At 35.0% G+C, this 17,220-nt stretch overlaps 1 protein-coding gene across 2 annotated transcripts; it reads left to right on the plus strand.

The window, feature by feature from the left end:
• Positions 1 to 1,498: 1,498 nt before the first annotated feature.
• On the plus strand, positions 1,499 to 17,176 carry LOC120593209 (gamma-taxilin-like). 2 transcript variants are annotated; one of them, XM_039850916.1, is made up of 3 exons: positions 1,499 to 1,615; positions 14,998 to 15,168; positions 16,704 to 17,176. In XM_039850916.1, the coding sequence occupies exons 1-3, from the start codon at positions 1,544 to 1,546 to the stop codon at positions 16,896 to 16,898; spliced, it is 438 nt and encodes a 145-aa protein (XP_039706850.1). In that variant the 5' UTR covers positions 1,499 to 1,543; the 3' UTR covers positions 16,899 to 17,176. The 2 variants fall into 2 exon arrangements, with proteins under 2 accessions (XP_039706850.1, XP_039706849.1); XM_039850915.1 differs by having other exon boundaries at positions 16,617 to 17,150.
• Positions 17,177 to 17,220: the final 44 nt, after the last annotated feature.

Genomic DNA, 17,220 nt, shown 5'->3' on the forward strand with positions numbered 1-17,220 from the left:
GATCCTTTTTTGTGTTTTCTGTCTTTATTTTTATGTTCCCTAAAGTCCTTGTTGAGTTCCTTGGGGATTTTTATAACCAATGTTTTGAACTCTACATCTGGTAGATTGCTTGACTTCATTGTGTTTGTTTTTTTTCCTGGAGCTTTGTTCCCTTTTTTTCATTTAGGACATGCTTCTCTATCTACCTATTTTAGTTGCCTCCTTGTGTTTGTTTCTGTGTATTAGGTAGAGCTTTTTTTTTTAATCTCCTGGTCTTAGTAGCTTTATGTAGTAAGCGTTCCATGAAACTTAGTGGTGCAGTCTCCCTGGTCACCTGAGCTGTGTTTTCTAGGTGTGTCCCTTGTGTGGGCTGTGTATGCCCTCCTATTGTAGTTGAGCCTTGGCTGCTATTTGCCCATCAATGGGAGGATTTGACCCTTAGGCTGATTAGTTGTAAACACTGATAGAGGAGCTATTGTCAGGAGATGAACCTACAGAGCAGGATTTGCTTTAGCAGGGTCTGGTGCCTTACCTGTCTGCCTTGTGGGTGTGTCATTTTTGGAAGTGATTGTGTCTGAATTCTGGAGCCACTTGGAAGGGGCTTCTGTGCAGACCGAGGACAGCCATTGCTTCTGCCTGTCCCAGGGTCACTTGATGTGAGTTACGAAGTGATCTGCAAGTGGTTGCTGCTTGTGATAGGCTTGGAGGTGCCTGAGGGAAGCTAAGATGCAAACCCTGACTGATTGTTATTAATACTGGTCTGGAGGCTGCTCAGTAAGGAATATGGGGCATGCAGAAGAAGCCAGATGCTGCTTATTCAGGTTTTGTGAATCTTTGAGAGATTTTAGGAAAGTTTGCAGCATGAGGCAAGACACGCCTTCTGTATGGAAAAGCCACTGGAACCAACCTGGTTGGGCCCACAAGTTGGGTGGGGTGGGGTTTCAGAGCTTCACTTGGATGGGGGAGTGACCTGTGTTAGCCAGATTGATCCTTGCCAGAGTGCTAAAGTATTTTTTTTTTAAACTCTTTACTTGAGGAAAAAGCTAATTTGACTTAACTTGTCTTGGCATTATACTTGATTAACACCCAGAATATGCTTAGTAAATAAAATATAGTCATAATTCAAATTGTCACACAAGATTATGCACATTTAATAAGCAGAGTGTTCTAGCGGAACAGATTTGGTCATCTTTGTGTATTGGTACTTGGATAAGAGGAAGCTTTTAAAAACATTCCCACTCTTTGTAAAGTATTTTAACTTGGAATCAATATTTTAGGCAAATATTTTTAATTTTTCAATAAATGTTCTTAACTGCTTAAATGTCAATTAGCTAATAGCACTGTCAGTTGGTAAATGAAGAAATTTGGGGGTGGGGGACTACTAAATCATAATTTGAAAAATAGTTCTCTAATTTAGCAGGTAATTATATCTATTAATAGCCTTAGATTATACTCCTGATATCTGAATATAAGTTTTATGTAGAATTTACAGATCGAATTAATTTTATCTTCTGGAACATTATTTTTATCTTATTCATCATCAGGAAAAGAAGTATTATTATTGATGCAAGCCTTAAATACTCTTTCAACTCCAGAGGAGAAGCTGGCAGCTCTCTGTAAGAAATACGCTGATCTCGTGAGTATTAAGGGAGTATGGTCCATATAAAATACAGCAGTGTATGCTTGTGCTTGATAAACTTTTAAAATATAAATTCAATGTATTTTTAAATGTAAAACTACATGTTATTACAGAATCGAAGGGATAATATTTTTCTTAGGACTTATGTTGATTGTTTGGCCTCTTTTTAGGATATGATACATACAGCATTACAGTGCTTTCTGAGATGTGAAATAGATCTCCTAAAACTCAGTCAGCCTCAGCATTTCTATGTTAGCATTTTCATTTGTATGTTCATATGCCTGTCAGTTGGAGTTAGTGATTAGTATGTTTAAATCCAGAAATTCTAAATGCAAAAGAATATAAAGAATATAAAAACTTTAACAGTTTTGACTGAAATTGTGATTTGTGCATGAAAGTCTAGAAAAAAATACTGTTTCTCAGGAAATATTTAGTTGTATATGCTAGGCATTTTTTCCTTTTCTATCTTACAAATACGTTAACTCATAAAAGAATTTGTTCTGGCTTGTAATATTTCAAGTAGCATTATTTTTCTGAGCTTATAGATGCACTGTCAACATGGAAACCTTGCCATTGTTTTAAAAGAAAAGAATGAGAAAGACCCTCTGCAGAACACTTGTGGGAAATCTATAGAATACTTAGTTTTAATGTAAATGCTAAAAATCTTGTGTTTTGTTGAGTGTTCATATGAAGTATTTCTGACAACTTTTGTGTATTTTCATTTTATTAAAGTAACTATTCTATGTCATAAACATTTTTGACATGTTTGTCAATAAATGGCTCTTAGAGCTGGAACAGTTATAGTTACTACTCCTTCAAGTGGTGCATGTATATCTCACTATGTAGCCTGTCACTTTCTCATATATTGTGAGAAGCAGGAACCCCTGAGCATCAGTGAAATGGCCTAGAACTGTCCAAATGCAAAGATAGCCACACTCAGTGTTGTTAGAATGATGGCCTCAGGAAAAGGAATGCTACCTTTAGATAAGGAAGCCAGTGTTTAGTGGTATAGCCACGTGATGAAAATCAGATGAGCAGTAGTAGAAAAAGAAGACAAAAAAAAAAGAAAGAAAAAGAAAAAGATGTTGATTTGAGGGTCTGGCATCTTTTAGGTCCTGACTGAGATTCTTCCCCTCTCTTCCTTGGGGACAGTGACAGATCTTGGGACACCTGTAATAACTGGAGCTAGTAAAAATAAAATAGGCTGCTTAGACACTCAGAAAGTTTCAAGAAACAAGCAATATCTTGGTCAAGCTTGAACAATGGGTTCATCTCTTCCATGCGGCCATTTCTTCTCAAGACTGGGAGAAGTGCTTGTTTGATCCTAAGAGGGAAAAAAATACCAAAATGAGGAAATAAAATAATATATTTTTAGCAAAAGAACAAGGTAAAACCTCAGAAAATCCCTTAATGAAATGGATGTATTTGCATAATGAAGATTTCAAATAATGGTCAAGAAGATGCTCACTAAACTCTGGAGAAGAATGGTTGAATACATTGGGAACTTCAACAAAGACGTAAAAATATAAGAAAGTACTAGTCAGGTGACAGAACCGAAGAATACAGTAACAGCACAGAAAAGTTCACTAAAGGAGTTCAGCAACAAAGTAGGTAGAGTGGGAGAAGGGTCATTGTACTTGAAGACAGCACAGAGGAACTTACCTTGACACAGCAGCAAAAATAAAATCCATTAATAATTTAATGAAAGATAGCCCTGAAACATAAGAATACCTATGAAGTAACAGCATGAGACTCTCAGGTGAAAATTCTTTGAAGAAATGTTGAAATTACAACTGGAAGAAGGGCTTATATTCAGTCAAATTTGGTCGAAAAAAGATGCCTAGAAACCCTGTGAACTTTCTCCCATAAAAGTGAACAGAATAAAAAAAGCAGAAAAACTTTATCACTAAGGCTTCCTGTATTTAGAACATCAGCAGATTTGTTGTTTTTGTAGAAACATGCTGAAAAGAATTAGCCAATCAAATGCTAAAAACAACCCTTTAACCAAGAACCTATTAGCAAAGTTCTGCTTCTCAGAATTGAAGAGAAAGATAAAAAGAAATTTCCAGACCAATTTCAAAAAGTAAATATTCAGGGTATCTACTAAGCAATCATACAAGTATTAAAGGACTTTCCCTAAAGAAATGGCCTAAAATGAAAATATAAACCTCACTGGTAAAGGTAAGTATTTATGAAAGGTAGTGGATCAATTACAAATAGAGGTAGTATGAAGCTTAAAAGACAAAAGTAGTAAAAAAGAACTATTACTGTAATAATTAGTTGAAGAGATACATAAGATAAATGATATTTAATGTGACAAAAAATATAAAATGTAGGGTAGAGTAAAATATAAAATTTTAGAATGCATTTAAGCTTATCAACCTAAATAGACTACTAAATACAGGTTTTATATAAAGCTCATGGTAATCATTAAATGAAAATCTATAGTAGATATGCAAATATAATTAAAAAGGAACTTAAGAATACCTTTAAAGAAAGTTATCAAACCACAAAAACTGAATAATAAATTGAATAATAAAATAAAAGACCTGTACACTGACAACTGTAAGACATTGATAAAAGAATTTGAAGGAGACAAGTAAATGGAAAGAAATTTTGTTCTCATGGATGGGAGAATTAATATTTTCAAAACGTCTTTACTACTACAAACAATCTATAGAGTTAATACAGTTCCTACCAAAATTCCAGAGTCATTTTCACAGAAATTAAAATAATCCTAAAATTAGTCTGGAACTACAAAAAACCCCAAGTTGCCCAAGAAATCTAACAAAAGAAAAGCAACACTGGAGGCATCACACTCCCTGATTTCATACTATATTACAAAGCTATAGTAATCAACACATATCACTTCACACGTAGATCAATGAAATAGCCTAGAAATAATCTTGTGCATACATGATCAAGTGATATATGACAGAGAAGGCAAGAATGTGCAACGGGGAAAGGACGGTCTGATAATTGGTGTTTGGAAAATTGGACAACCACAGGCAAAGAATGAAATTAGACTCATACACTTTTAAAAAGGAATGCAAAATGAGTAAAAGAATGTAAGACCTGAAATGATAAAATTCCTGGAAGAAAACAGTAAGCTTCTTGATGCTGGTTTTGGCTTTGATTTTTTTTTGGATATATCTTTTAAAAACAAGGGAAAAAAGAAAGACAAATGACTTCATCAAACTAAAAGCTTTTGCTCACCAGAAGAAATGATCAATAAAATGAAAAGGAAACCTATTGAATGGGAAAAAGTGTTTGCAAATCATGTACCTGAAAAGGATAATATAAAAATACATAAAAACTCATACAACTTAATAGCAAAAATACTCCAAACCTACCAGCAGTTCAATTAAAAATGAGCAGGTTATCTGAAGACATTTTTTTTGTTTATTTCTATTTTTGTTATTATTTTGGTTATAGTTGACCTATGTTAGATTCAGGTGTACAACATAGTGGTTAGGCATTTATATAACTTACGAAGTGAGCCGAATAGACATTTTTTCAAGGAAGACATACAGATGGCCAAAAGATACAAGAAAAGATGCTCTACGTCACTAATCAGAGAAATGCAAATTGAAATACCAGGGAAATGCAAAATGAGATACCACCTTACACCTGTTAGAATGGCTGTCATCGACAGAACAAATAATAAGTGTTGAGGTAGTTGGAAAAAGGAACCCTCATACCTGCTGGTGGGATTATAAATTGATACAGCCACTATGGAAAACAGTATGAAGTTTCATCGGATAATTAATAGAATAACCAGATGATCCAGCAGTCCCTCTTCTGGTGTCTACCCCACAAAATTGAAAACATTCATCCATAAAGATAATGATAGTATGAAAAGGATAGTGATAGTAGATAAAGATAGTGTGCAATCTGATGCTTATGGGAGCATTATTCATGGTGTGCAAGACATGGAAGCAACCAGAGTTTTTTGATAGATGATTGGATAAAGAATATATACCTGCATACAATGGAATATTAGCCTTAAGAAAAGATGAAATAGTGCCATTTGGGACAACATGGTTAAATCATAAGATTATATGCTAAGCGAAAAGTCAGAAGAAGTAGAGACCCTATGGTTTTACTCACATGGGGATATAAAACACAGCAACAAATGAACAAGACAGCAACTCATGGACACAGGCAATAAAAAATGCAATTAAAAAGAACACACTTCATCCAAAGACACAAGTGGCCAACAGACATACGGAAAGATGCTCAACTTCACTAGCTGTTAGGGAAATGCAAATCAAAACCACAACTACCTCACACCTGTTAGAATGGATATCATCAACAGGACAAGTAACAACAAGTGTTGTAGAGGTTGTGGGGAAGAAGGAACCCTCATAATCTACTGGTAAGAAGGTAAATTGGTACAGCCACAGTGAAAAACAGTACAAAGTTTCCTCAGAAAATTAAGAATAGAATCACCATATGATCCAGTGAATCCTCCTTCTGAAATTTTAACACTAATTCAGGAAGTTAAATCACCACATATTTATTGCAGAGTTGTATACATAGCCAAGATGTGGTACAACTTAAGTGTTCACTGATGGATGATTTATAAAGTAGATGTAATTTGTGTATGTATATTAATATGTGTGTGCATATGTATTCATGTGTATACATATATACACACCATATATATAAAATGGAATACTATTTAGTCAATAAAATCTGGCGCTGCTGGACCTTGTGGACATTAATGCTGAGTGAAATAAGTCAGAGGCACACAAATAACATATGATCTCAGTTACACGTGGAATTCAAACAAAAACGAAGAAAAGCTCTTAAGTACAGAGATCTGATTGGTGGTTGCTAGAGCCAGGAGTTGGGAATTTGGTGAAATGTCTTAAGGGGTTTCAAAATGTACAAACCTACAATTTTAGCATAAAAGTCATGGGGATATAATATACACAGTGGTGGCTATGGATAATAGTGTTTTGCATATTTTAAAATTGCTGACAATGTTAGTAGATCTTGAAATTCCTCATGAAAAGAAAAAATAATTTTTTAACTGTTGACAGATGTTAACTAGACTTATTGTGATCCTTTTGCTGTATACAGCTATCAAATCATTACATTATATTCCTGAAATCAGTATAATGTTATGTCAGTTATCTTAGTAAAATAAAAATTGCGTTAAATAGCTTTAAAGTAATTGGAAATTGATACATAGATTAGTACTTTCCAGTTTTGACCTGGGAATTCTTTAAGATGCCTAACTGCTTTAAGACTTTAGATGCACTTATAAGAGGAAAAAATTTTACTTTACTCAAATTAATCTCTACTTATCAAAGTACAAATGAAAGAAAATCAAATGATACGTTATAAACATGACATATTTACAACGCATGACTAACAAGGAATTGGCATCAAGAATATATGAATAACATCTATTGATTAATAAGTAAAGGACAAGATACAAAAGAAGCATTTCATTGAAAAGGAAAAACATATTTGGTTCTGTTAATGATCAAGGAATGCAATGCAGAACACATGAAATTTTATGCCAACTACCTATAGGAATTAAGAATTCTAAGTGTTGAACATTGGGTGGATCTATAAATTGCTGCTGGGGTTAAGATTTTTAACTGACAGTCATCAGAACACAAATCCCTAATATTCTGAGGACTATGTCTGTATTGCCTGCCCAGACCTCCTGTAGGCCACTGCAGGAATGTTAGTATGACCACCTAGTGTGGAGCTGTGGAGTGGAAGAATGAGTAGCTGCTACAGTGCTATTGGCTTAAAAGAATCAAAATTAATCACAATTTACTGGAAAAGAATTTACCTGGAAGGTACAAAATTTTGAAGAGACTTCAGAATTCCAAAATAATTATATTAGACTGTTTATGATAGTGCAGTTGTTGTCTAAGTGTGGAGACAAATTCTAGCCTCTTGTTCTTGGGCTCCTATTCCTTGACTGCCTCATCACTGTATCCCACTGGCCACCTTCTGCCCTGGTCACCTCATACCATAGGACCTCCAAGGTCCAAGTACAGCTGTCCCATACACAACTTAACCACCATCAATCAGTCTAGCATACTTCTGAAGAATTCCCACTCCATTTGTTTTCTCTAACCATTGCAGCCGCCAGTACGTAGACCATCTACTTTCTCCTTCCCCATACTGCCTACTGCCTACTGTCTTTGTGTCTGTTTTTTCCCTTATATTTCTATACATCATCAAAATCCCTTGGTTGATGGAAACTGAACTCTGGATATCCAGCAATACAAACAGGCAGATAAAAATGGAACAAGGTCTTTATTGTGTGTGGTCATTATAATACCTCTTTCTCCTCTGTCACTTCACTATTATAAAACTTCTACAGTATTACTTGAACTTTTTTATTAACTATGAATCCTAGACTTCTTATCCTTTCTCCTTTTCATCAGGTGACTCTGACTTTTGTTTTTTAGGAGAAAGAGGCCATCAGACTGTCAGTGTATTCATATCAATTTTATGACTTAATTGCATCCGTGCCCATCTTCTGGGACTTTCTTTTTCACTTTTCTGACATTAATGTTTATTAGCTCAAGGTCTAGTACCCTGACAGTTTCTGTAATGTATCACCTTTAGTGTAATAGGACAGTAATTTGATATTGCTACCATAGACATGATAGGATTTTGACTCATTTTCTGGTATGTGAGAACTTTTGCAGTGGAAAAGAGCGGTTGAGTTAATAATGTGTGCAAAACCTATAACCACTTTTTTTTTAATTTAGTTTTTATTTTTTTATTGGTGTGACATTGATCAACAACATCCAGTAAGTTATATGTATATTGTATGTGTGTTCACCACTCATAGATTTCTTTCTATCACCACATATTTTACCTCCTTTACCCCTATTTACCTTCTCCTCCCTCCCTTCCCTCTGGTAACTGTATCCATGAGTCTCTTTTTGTTCATCCTGTTTGTTTGTTACTTTTAGATTTATATCCCCACATATGAGTGAAATCATGTGGTTTTCAACTTTTTCTTTCTTGCTTATTTCACATAGTATGATTAACTCGAGGTCCATCCATGTTGTCGCAAATGGCAGTATTTCATCTCTTCTTATGATGAATCATATTCCATTGTATAAGTGTGCCACAGCTTCTTTAGCCAGTCATCTATCGTAAGACACTTTGGGTGTGTCTATGTCCTGGCCACTGTGAATAATGCTGCTGTGAACATAGTGGTGCCTATGTATTTCTATAAAAATATTTTCAAGTTTTTTGGGGTAAAGTCCCAGTAGATGGATTGCTGGGTCATATCATAGATCAATTCTTTGTTTTCTGAGAATCCTTCAGGCCATCAGACTGTCAGTGCCCATCTTCTGGGACTTTTTTTTTTTTCACTTTTCTAACATTAATGTTTATTAGCTCAAGGTCTAGTACCCTGACAGTTATTGAAGAGGCTTTCCTTTCTCCACTGTATATTTTTGACATCTTGTTGAAAATTATTTGCCCATATAAATATGTGTTTGCTTCTGGACTCTTGATTCTGTTCCACTGGTCCATGTGGCTGTTTTGCTGCCAATACCATGCCATTTTGATTATTGTTGATTTGTAGTATAATCTAAAGTCAGAATGATGCCGCCTTTACCCTCATTCGTTTTCTAAGGATGGCTTTGACGATTCATGGTCTTTTGGGCTACCATACAAATCCGATGATTTTTTGTTCTATTTCTTTAAAAAATGCTAATGGGATTTTGATGGGGAATGCATTAAATCTGTATAATGCTGTAGTAATAAATTAATTTTAACTATGTTGATTCTTCCAATCCAAGAACACTAATATTTTTCCATTTCTTTGTATCTTCTTTGATTTCTTTTCATAGGGTCTTATAGTTTTCATTATTTAGGTTCTTCACATGTGTTGTTAAATTTATTCCTAGGAATTTTATTCTTTTTGGTGCAGTTGCAAAGGAATTATTTTTTCCACTTTTTCTGACACTTCATTATTAGAGTATAGGAAAGCTATGGATTTTTGAACAGTGTATCAGATTTTGTATCCAGAAACTATACTATATTTGCTTATTGTTTCTAGTAGTGTTCTTGTGGAGTCTTCAGGGTTTTCTATATAGAGAATCATGTCATCTGCAAATAGTGACTGATAGACTTCTTCATTTCCCAGTTGGATGCCTTTTATATCTTTCCCTTGTCTGATTGCACCTGCTAGGACCTCCAATGTTATATTGAATAACAGTGGCCATAGTGGACAGCCTTGCCTTGTTCCTGATCTTAGAAGGAAGGTTTTTCATTTTTACCATTCAGGATAATGTTGGCTGAGGGTTCGTCATATATGGCCTTTATTATGTTAAGGTACTTCTCTACTGATTTCATGAAGTGTTTTGATCATAAATGGATGCTGTATCTTGTCGAAGGCTTTGATCATGTTGTATAATCTTTTTAATATGTTGCTCTATTCATTTCGTTATATCTTATTTAGTTTTTTTGCATGTGTCCCACTTTGCCAGTGTCTCAAAAGTTTGATATGTCGTACTGTCATTATTCATTTTTATGTTTCGCTTGATCTCTCTTTTTATTTCTTCTGTGACCCAGTTATTCTTCAGTAGCATGTTGTTTAATTTCCATATTTTTGTGGTTCTTTCTGCTTTCCTTTTACAGCTGATCCCCAGCTTCAGAGCATTATGATCCACAATAATGGAAGATATTGGTCTGTAGTTTTCTTTTTGCATGTGTTATCTTTACCAGGTTCTGTATCAGGGTAATTATGACCTCATAAAATGAGTTAGGAAGTATTGCCTCCGCCTCAATTTTTGAAAGTGTTTGAGGAGAATAGGTATTAAATCTTCTTTGAATGTTTGGTAGAATTCACTGGTGAAGCTATCTGGTTCTGGACTTTCACATTTTGCTAAGTTTTTGATGATTGTTTCAATTTCCGTACTGCTGATCGATCTATTTAGGTTCCAGATCTTCTTGATGCTGTCTAGGAAGGTTGTATTTTTCTAAGTACTTGTCCATTTCTTTTAGTATTCTTGTATTTTTTGTATTTGTTAGAGTACATAGTGTGGAAAAACTACTTCCTATTTAAAATTTATTGGTTAATGTAAGAACTCCCTTAATTAGTTCTAATGTACACTAATAGAGTACATTAAGTACATTAGGACTAGCCTGTAATTTCATGAGCAACCATTTTGAGTGCTGTTTATCTTTGGAAACATTTTATCCTGTGGGGATATTCTGTAAAGCTAGTCTAATTTACAGTAAAAATTGAAGAAGAATCAATAATTTAAATTTTCTTATGTTATACTTTACCATCTATACTTTACCATTCTATACTTTACCATCATAAGTAATGATCTTGTTAGCATGCTTCTAGAAAATTTAAACCTCTTTCTTGTTAGCTTTATACATTCGTTTTGTATTTCTGTGGCGTCTGTCAAAATTTCTCTTTCATCCTTGATTTTGTTTGTGTCCTTACACTTTTTTCTTTAGTGAGTCTAGCAAGGGGTTTGTCAATTTTATTAACCTTCTCAAAGAACCAGCTCTTCGTTGCATTTATTTCTTCTATTGTTTTTTGTTTTTAGTTTCATTTTATTCTGCTCTAATTTTGATTACTTCTGCTGATTTTACATGTCATTTCTTCTTCTTTTTCCAGTTTAACATGAAGTATTACACGTTATTCATTTGGGCTCCTTCATGTTTTTTAAGATAGGCCTGCAATGATATGAACTTTCCTCTTATTACCACTTTGCCGTGTCCCAAAAGTTTGATATGTTGTACTGTCATTATCATTCATTTCTATGTTTCTCTTGATCTCTCTTTTTATTTCTTCTATGACCTAGTTATTTTTCAGTAGCATGTTGTTTAATTTCCATATTTTTGTGGTTCTTTCTGCTTTCCTTTTACAGCTGATCCCCAGCTTCAGTACATTATGATCTGCAAATATGGTTGGTATGATTTCAACACCTATATTTGTTGAGGCTATTTCTGTGTCTCAGTATGTAGTCGATCCTTGAGAATGTTCCAAGTGCACTAGAGGAGAATGCATAAGCAGCTCTTTTGGGATGGAAGGCTGTGTGTATGTCAGTTGATCTAATGTGCATTTAAGGATGTTACTTCCTTATTGATTTTTTGTTTGGATGATCTGTCTATATCTGAGAGTGGGGTATTTAGGTCCACTACTGTAATAATGTTTTGGTCTGTTTTTCCCTTTAGTTCTGTTAGTAATTTTTACACATTTTGGGGCTCCCTGATTGGGAGCATATATATTCATCAGTGTTATGACTTCTTGGTGCATGATTCCTTTTATCATTAATGAAGTGTCCCTCAGTATCTTTCTTTAACTTTTTTATTTTGAAGTCAATTTCGTCCTGTATTAGTACCGCAACATCCGTTTTTCTCTGAATGCCATTTGCTTGGAATATCATTTTTCACCTTTTCTCTTTGAGTCTGTATTTGTCTTTGGAACTGAGATGAGTCTCTTGAAGGCAGTATAAGCATGGGTTTTGTTTTTGATCCATTCTACAACTCTGTGTCTTTTTATTGGTGTGTTCCGTCCATTTATGATTATTGAAATACGATGTTTTCCCATAGCCATATTATTTTGTTTTCTGGTCGCCCAAATATTCCATTGATTCTTTGTCCTTATGTTCTGTTTGTTATTTTAACTTGGTGGGGTTTTGTGAATTTTTTCCCACGTTTTTCTTGTTTTCTGTTACGTACTTCAGTTCTGGATCTTTGATGTCTGGTTACGGTTAAGCTTATGTAAAGGAATGTATATGTATATATATACACACACACCCGCACACATACATTAGTCCATTTTCTTCTACATGTGCCTTATCTCCATTTCCCTTCATGAATTTCGACCATTGAATCTTCGCCTTTTCTGTTATTATTTTGTCAGATTTTCCTATATAGGCTGAACATTCATCCTTCCCTACCCCTCCTCATTTCTAAGTTGCAATAGCAATTATCTTAATGTTTAAGCTTATAATACCCTGTTTCTTATAAGGAATGCACTGCTGTCTCTGTTCGCTTGTCATTCATCTTACTGTAGTTACATATTTTTTTGTCATTTTGTTTCAGGTGGGATGACCCCTTTCAGTATTTCCTGTAATGCAGATTTCATAGTGGAGAATTCCCTCACCTTTCATGTATCTGGAAAGGTCTTTATTTCTTCTTATCTAGAACAGAGCTTTGCTGAATACATTGTTCTTGCTGGTAGTTCCTTCATTTAATAGTTTGAATATTTGATTCCTCTCCTTTCTGATTTGTAAAGTTTGTGCTGAGAAGTGTAAAGATAATCTAATGGGTTTTCCTTTATAGGTTAACATCTTCTTTTTGCTGGCTGCCCTGAGAATTCTATCTTTGTCATTAAGTTTTGATAATTTTAATATACTGTGTCTTGCAGAAGACGTTTTGGGTTGAGATATTGCATGTTCTGTTAGCTTTTTGTATTTGAAGCTCCAGCTTACTTTAGATTTGAGAAATTCTTGTCAATTATTTGTCTGAATATGCTCTTCTTCTTCATCTGCTGGTATATTTGTTATTATGTTGCCTTTCCTAGTTCTTGTACTTCTCTTTCATTATTTTTCATTCTCTCTTCTTCTGAATCACTTCTATCTTCAGTATTACTGATTCTTTCCATCATCTGGTCAGCTCTATTTCCTAAGCTCACTATTTCCCTATTTATATCTTTTAGTGTGTTCCTTATCTTCATAAGTTCTACTTGGTTCTTTTTTAGTTTCAGTTTCCTTGCTAAAAATCATTTTTGGTCTATTTTGATCCTTATTTCCTAGAATCGTTGATCCGATGTATTTGCATCTCATTGAGTTTTTTCAGAAGTGCAACACTGAATTCTGTCATTTAACTTGTATATTTCTGTTTTTAAGATTATTTTTTGGAGATTTACTCTTTTATTTTTGAACTGCCTTGTCATTCTGCTTGTCCATGGTGTTTGGTGGACTGTTTCTTTGCCTGGGCATTCATGGGAGTGTAGTCTGCTTTTTTTTAGAAAGAAGACTCTAAATAGAGGTCTCTCTTTATATAGTAGGTGGTGTCCAAGCCTCTTAGATCTCTGAGGTGAATAATGTCTTTTTCTCTCTGGAACAGTAAATATACAAGCCATGATCAGGCGATCTTTGGCTCCAGCCTGTCTGTGGTACCGATAGTGATTTTCCTCTCAGTACTGGTTGTGTCAGTCCCCCTGGGGCTCCGCGTGGTGGAATGTCCGGGAGGACATAGGGTGGAGGAAGGCCTTGCTCTGGGTTTGGTGGGTTGGGGTAGCTGGTAGTGTCCATGTCTCAGCCTTCCACTTCACAACCACCACTGCTAAGACATAGCTCTCGGCCCTGCTCCACTCTCTGCGCTGATCCCTGGGCTTGACTATGTGGAGTTCACAGATCCCTCAGATAGAGCTTTTAGGGGAACCGGCTGCAAATTCTCCCCTACCCCTCCTCATTCAGGAAACCCTGTCTGTGAGAGCCAGCTTCTTTGTTCTTTCCAGTCTTCCCACCAGACTCCCTGCAGTTCTAACCTCTAGAAGCTCTGATGTGCAGATAACTCAGACATGCATGTGTGCAGGTTGGTTGTTATCTGTCTAGTTTTAGATGGTCAGCTTTTGTTATTTCAACAGAAGAGATCTGGGGACATCTCTCACTCTCCCGTGCTTCTGATGTCACTACGATAGCCATTTTAGATATGATGTTCTCATAGTCCATGATAAGATTCAAAGCAAAATCATTGTTTAAGTTTATTGAGATAACATTGGTTGATATCATTAAATAAGTCAGTACAATGTTTTGATTCATTGTCTGCATACTGTGTTGTGGGCTCACTGCCAATAGTAGTTTCTTTCCTTTGCTATATTTTTGAACCCCTTTACCCTAGGCATGGATTTCAATGAAGGTGTTTTGAAATTAGTAACCTAATGAAGATGTTTTCAATATCTGTATGTTGCTTGTAGGTTTTTTGTATAGGTTCTTGCTCTTGAAATGTTCAATTTTCAGCATTTATTCTTCATGAAGGCCTTATTGAAGTGTCAGCAAGACCTCCATTGTATCTGTTAGTGTAATATAGAATAATTTGCTCTAACTCTAAAATTGCCTTCTGCATTCACAAGAACTCCTGAATGCTTCTTATTTATTTCAATAACCTGTTTTTCTGTCATCGAATAGGAAAACTAAATGGTATTGATTCTTAACAACTTTTCCTAAAAGATTGTTTTTAATTTAAAAAAAAGACCAGAGATTGGTTTTCTTTGTAGTTAATTGTTTGCATACTTTTTCTTTCACTGAGTAAGAGTTGTAGAAAAGGTCCCATGACGATTATTCTAATTCTTTCACATGTTACTCAGAGGTTTTCAGTGTGCTTCCTGAATGTAAAGTGCTTTTTGATTTTAGCTGGAAGAAAGCAGGAATGTTCAGAAGCAAATGAAGATTCTTCAGAAGAAGCAAACTTTGATCATGAAAGAGAAAGTTCACTTGCAAAGTGAGCACAGCAAGGCTATCTTGGCAAGAAGCAAACTAGAGTCTCTTTGCAGGGAACTTCAGCGTCACAACAGGACATTAAAGGTCTGTTGGTTTTCTCATTTTTAGGAGGTTCTTTGGCTGATTCTATAATCGGTGTGTATCTATTTGTATATCCTTGCTTCACTTTCTTTGGTGGGGCTTAGTTGTAATAACAGCTCCCAGGTGATGTCTTGATCTGATATATTAGGTTCCTGAACACAGAAAAGGGTTTGTGGAGACTTCAAGGACATACTACCTTGCTCTTTATTTTTCTTGGTTTGTGGTGTGTGGTGAGGTTACTCGCTTTTTCTATCTAACTTTTACTTTCACATTCCAGGAAGAGCTCCTTAATGTACCTCATATTTGATTGCAGGGAATCTAGTGTCCCTTTGGAATGTTGTGTTCACAGTCCTCTTGCTTAGGAAGCTTAGGGTTGCCAGATTTGGCCAATAATTAATATTGCTGATTACCAAGTCCTCCTTGGGTAAGTAATAAAATATATAGCTGAAATGAAGAAAGCAGTAGCAGTAGACTTGAGTTAGAGTGAGTTTGAGAATGAAAAGTGGGTTGTAGAGCTCTAACTGGTGAGTTTGCTTAACTACTCTCTGGCCTTCCTCAGGTATTCAGTTGCTAAATACTTCAGTACTTATACATGGCCGATTATAAAGGAAGAGTGAGCAGGTATCAAAATTTGCATCAACAGAGAAGAAAAAAGCAGAGACATTAGAAATAATCCCTATTGTGAGAACACATTTGCTTTTAGCACTAGCTAAGAAGGTGCAGTTGAAGTTTAATTTCAACTAAGCAGAATCCTTCATTACCATATCACAGCAAACACTCAAGGACCTACAATATAGGACAATTCATGAAATTAATCCTCATCTGGTATGAGGGTTTTCTTTTTCTTGCTTTTAGAACCATGGGTTTTGATAGAATAAAAGCAGATGGTTATTGTTTTTTTCCCCTCTTATAGCAAGTCATCATTTTGACTGAACTGATTGTTTAGGTAAAGATCTTTTGATGTACATCATAGGAAGAGTTGAAAGTAAGCTTTTTTAAAGTAAATATTTCCTTTATTTCTTGCCCTCTAAGGAATGTAAGTTGTAACACAAAAATTAAGCTGGTGGATGTTATATATCTCTTGAGGCTGATCTAATAAGGATGATGTCCTGCTGAACCACTGACTGGGGTATTTGGGAAAATGTGGAAGAAGCTGACTATTGAGGAACTCCTTACTTGTACTTTAGTGCAGTGAATATCTAGATGGTCAGATAACACTTATAGCCAGGGGTACTTTTTGTCTCTGATTATTTATTTAGGAAAATCTGCTTGCTTTTAAGTGAACTTTCTGGTTATAGATCAGAAAATGTATTGTAGTTTAGAGCAACACTTTGGGCAGCTTTAAATGAACTCACATTGCTAACAGCAGCATCTTTTTTTGAGCATTGTATCTGTAGGTTTATACTATTAACATATATATATATATATATATATATATATTTGATAATAAGGAAGAAAACATGCAGAACGCAAGAGAAGAAGAAGAAAGGCGTAAAAAAGCAACTTCACATTTCCAGTTTACTTTAAATGAAATCCAGGCACAAATGGAACAGCATGACATTCATAATGCCAAACTCCAGCAGGAAAACATGGAACTGGGAGAAAAGCTGAAGAAACTCATTGAGCAGTACTCACTGAGGGAGGAGGTAAAAGTGTTTCCTTTATTCATACAGGATCTCATTATTACCAAAACCTTTTTATCATTCATTGCTAATTTAGAACTATTGTTCTAAACTATTGTTCTAAATTGTCACAAGAAAATCTTTTGCAACTTTTGTACATACAAAGTAGAAGTCAGGCTTTTATTAGGAAAGGATTAGGTACCATATGAACTGAAGAACTAATTGGGATCAACACTTGATGGTCTCAATTACAGTGGATTTGAATATGTGAAGTAATTTCTAGGAGATACATTAAATGCTACTTGTTTGCCATCTCATAATGGAAGATGGTAATTTTAGTACACAGATTGTTTTTCCCATATTGAGCGTAACAGTATTTTGCCTCAAAGTGTTTAATGCTCAGACTTCTGTGATAATCTGTTAAAATATATAA

Source organism: Pteropus medius, unplaced genomic scaffold, assembly GCF_902729225.1.
Source record: "Pteropus medius unplaced genomic scaffold, Ma_sr-lr_union100, whole genome shotgun sequence".
In the NCBI taxonomy this organism is placed as follows: domain Eukaryota; kingdom Metazoa; phylum Chordata; class Mammalia; order Chiroptera; family Pteropodidae; genus Pteropus; species Pteropus medius.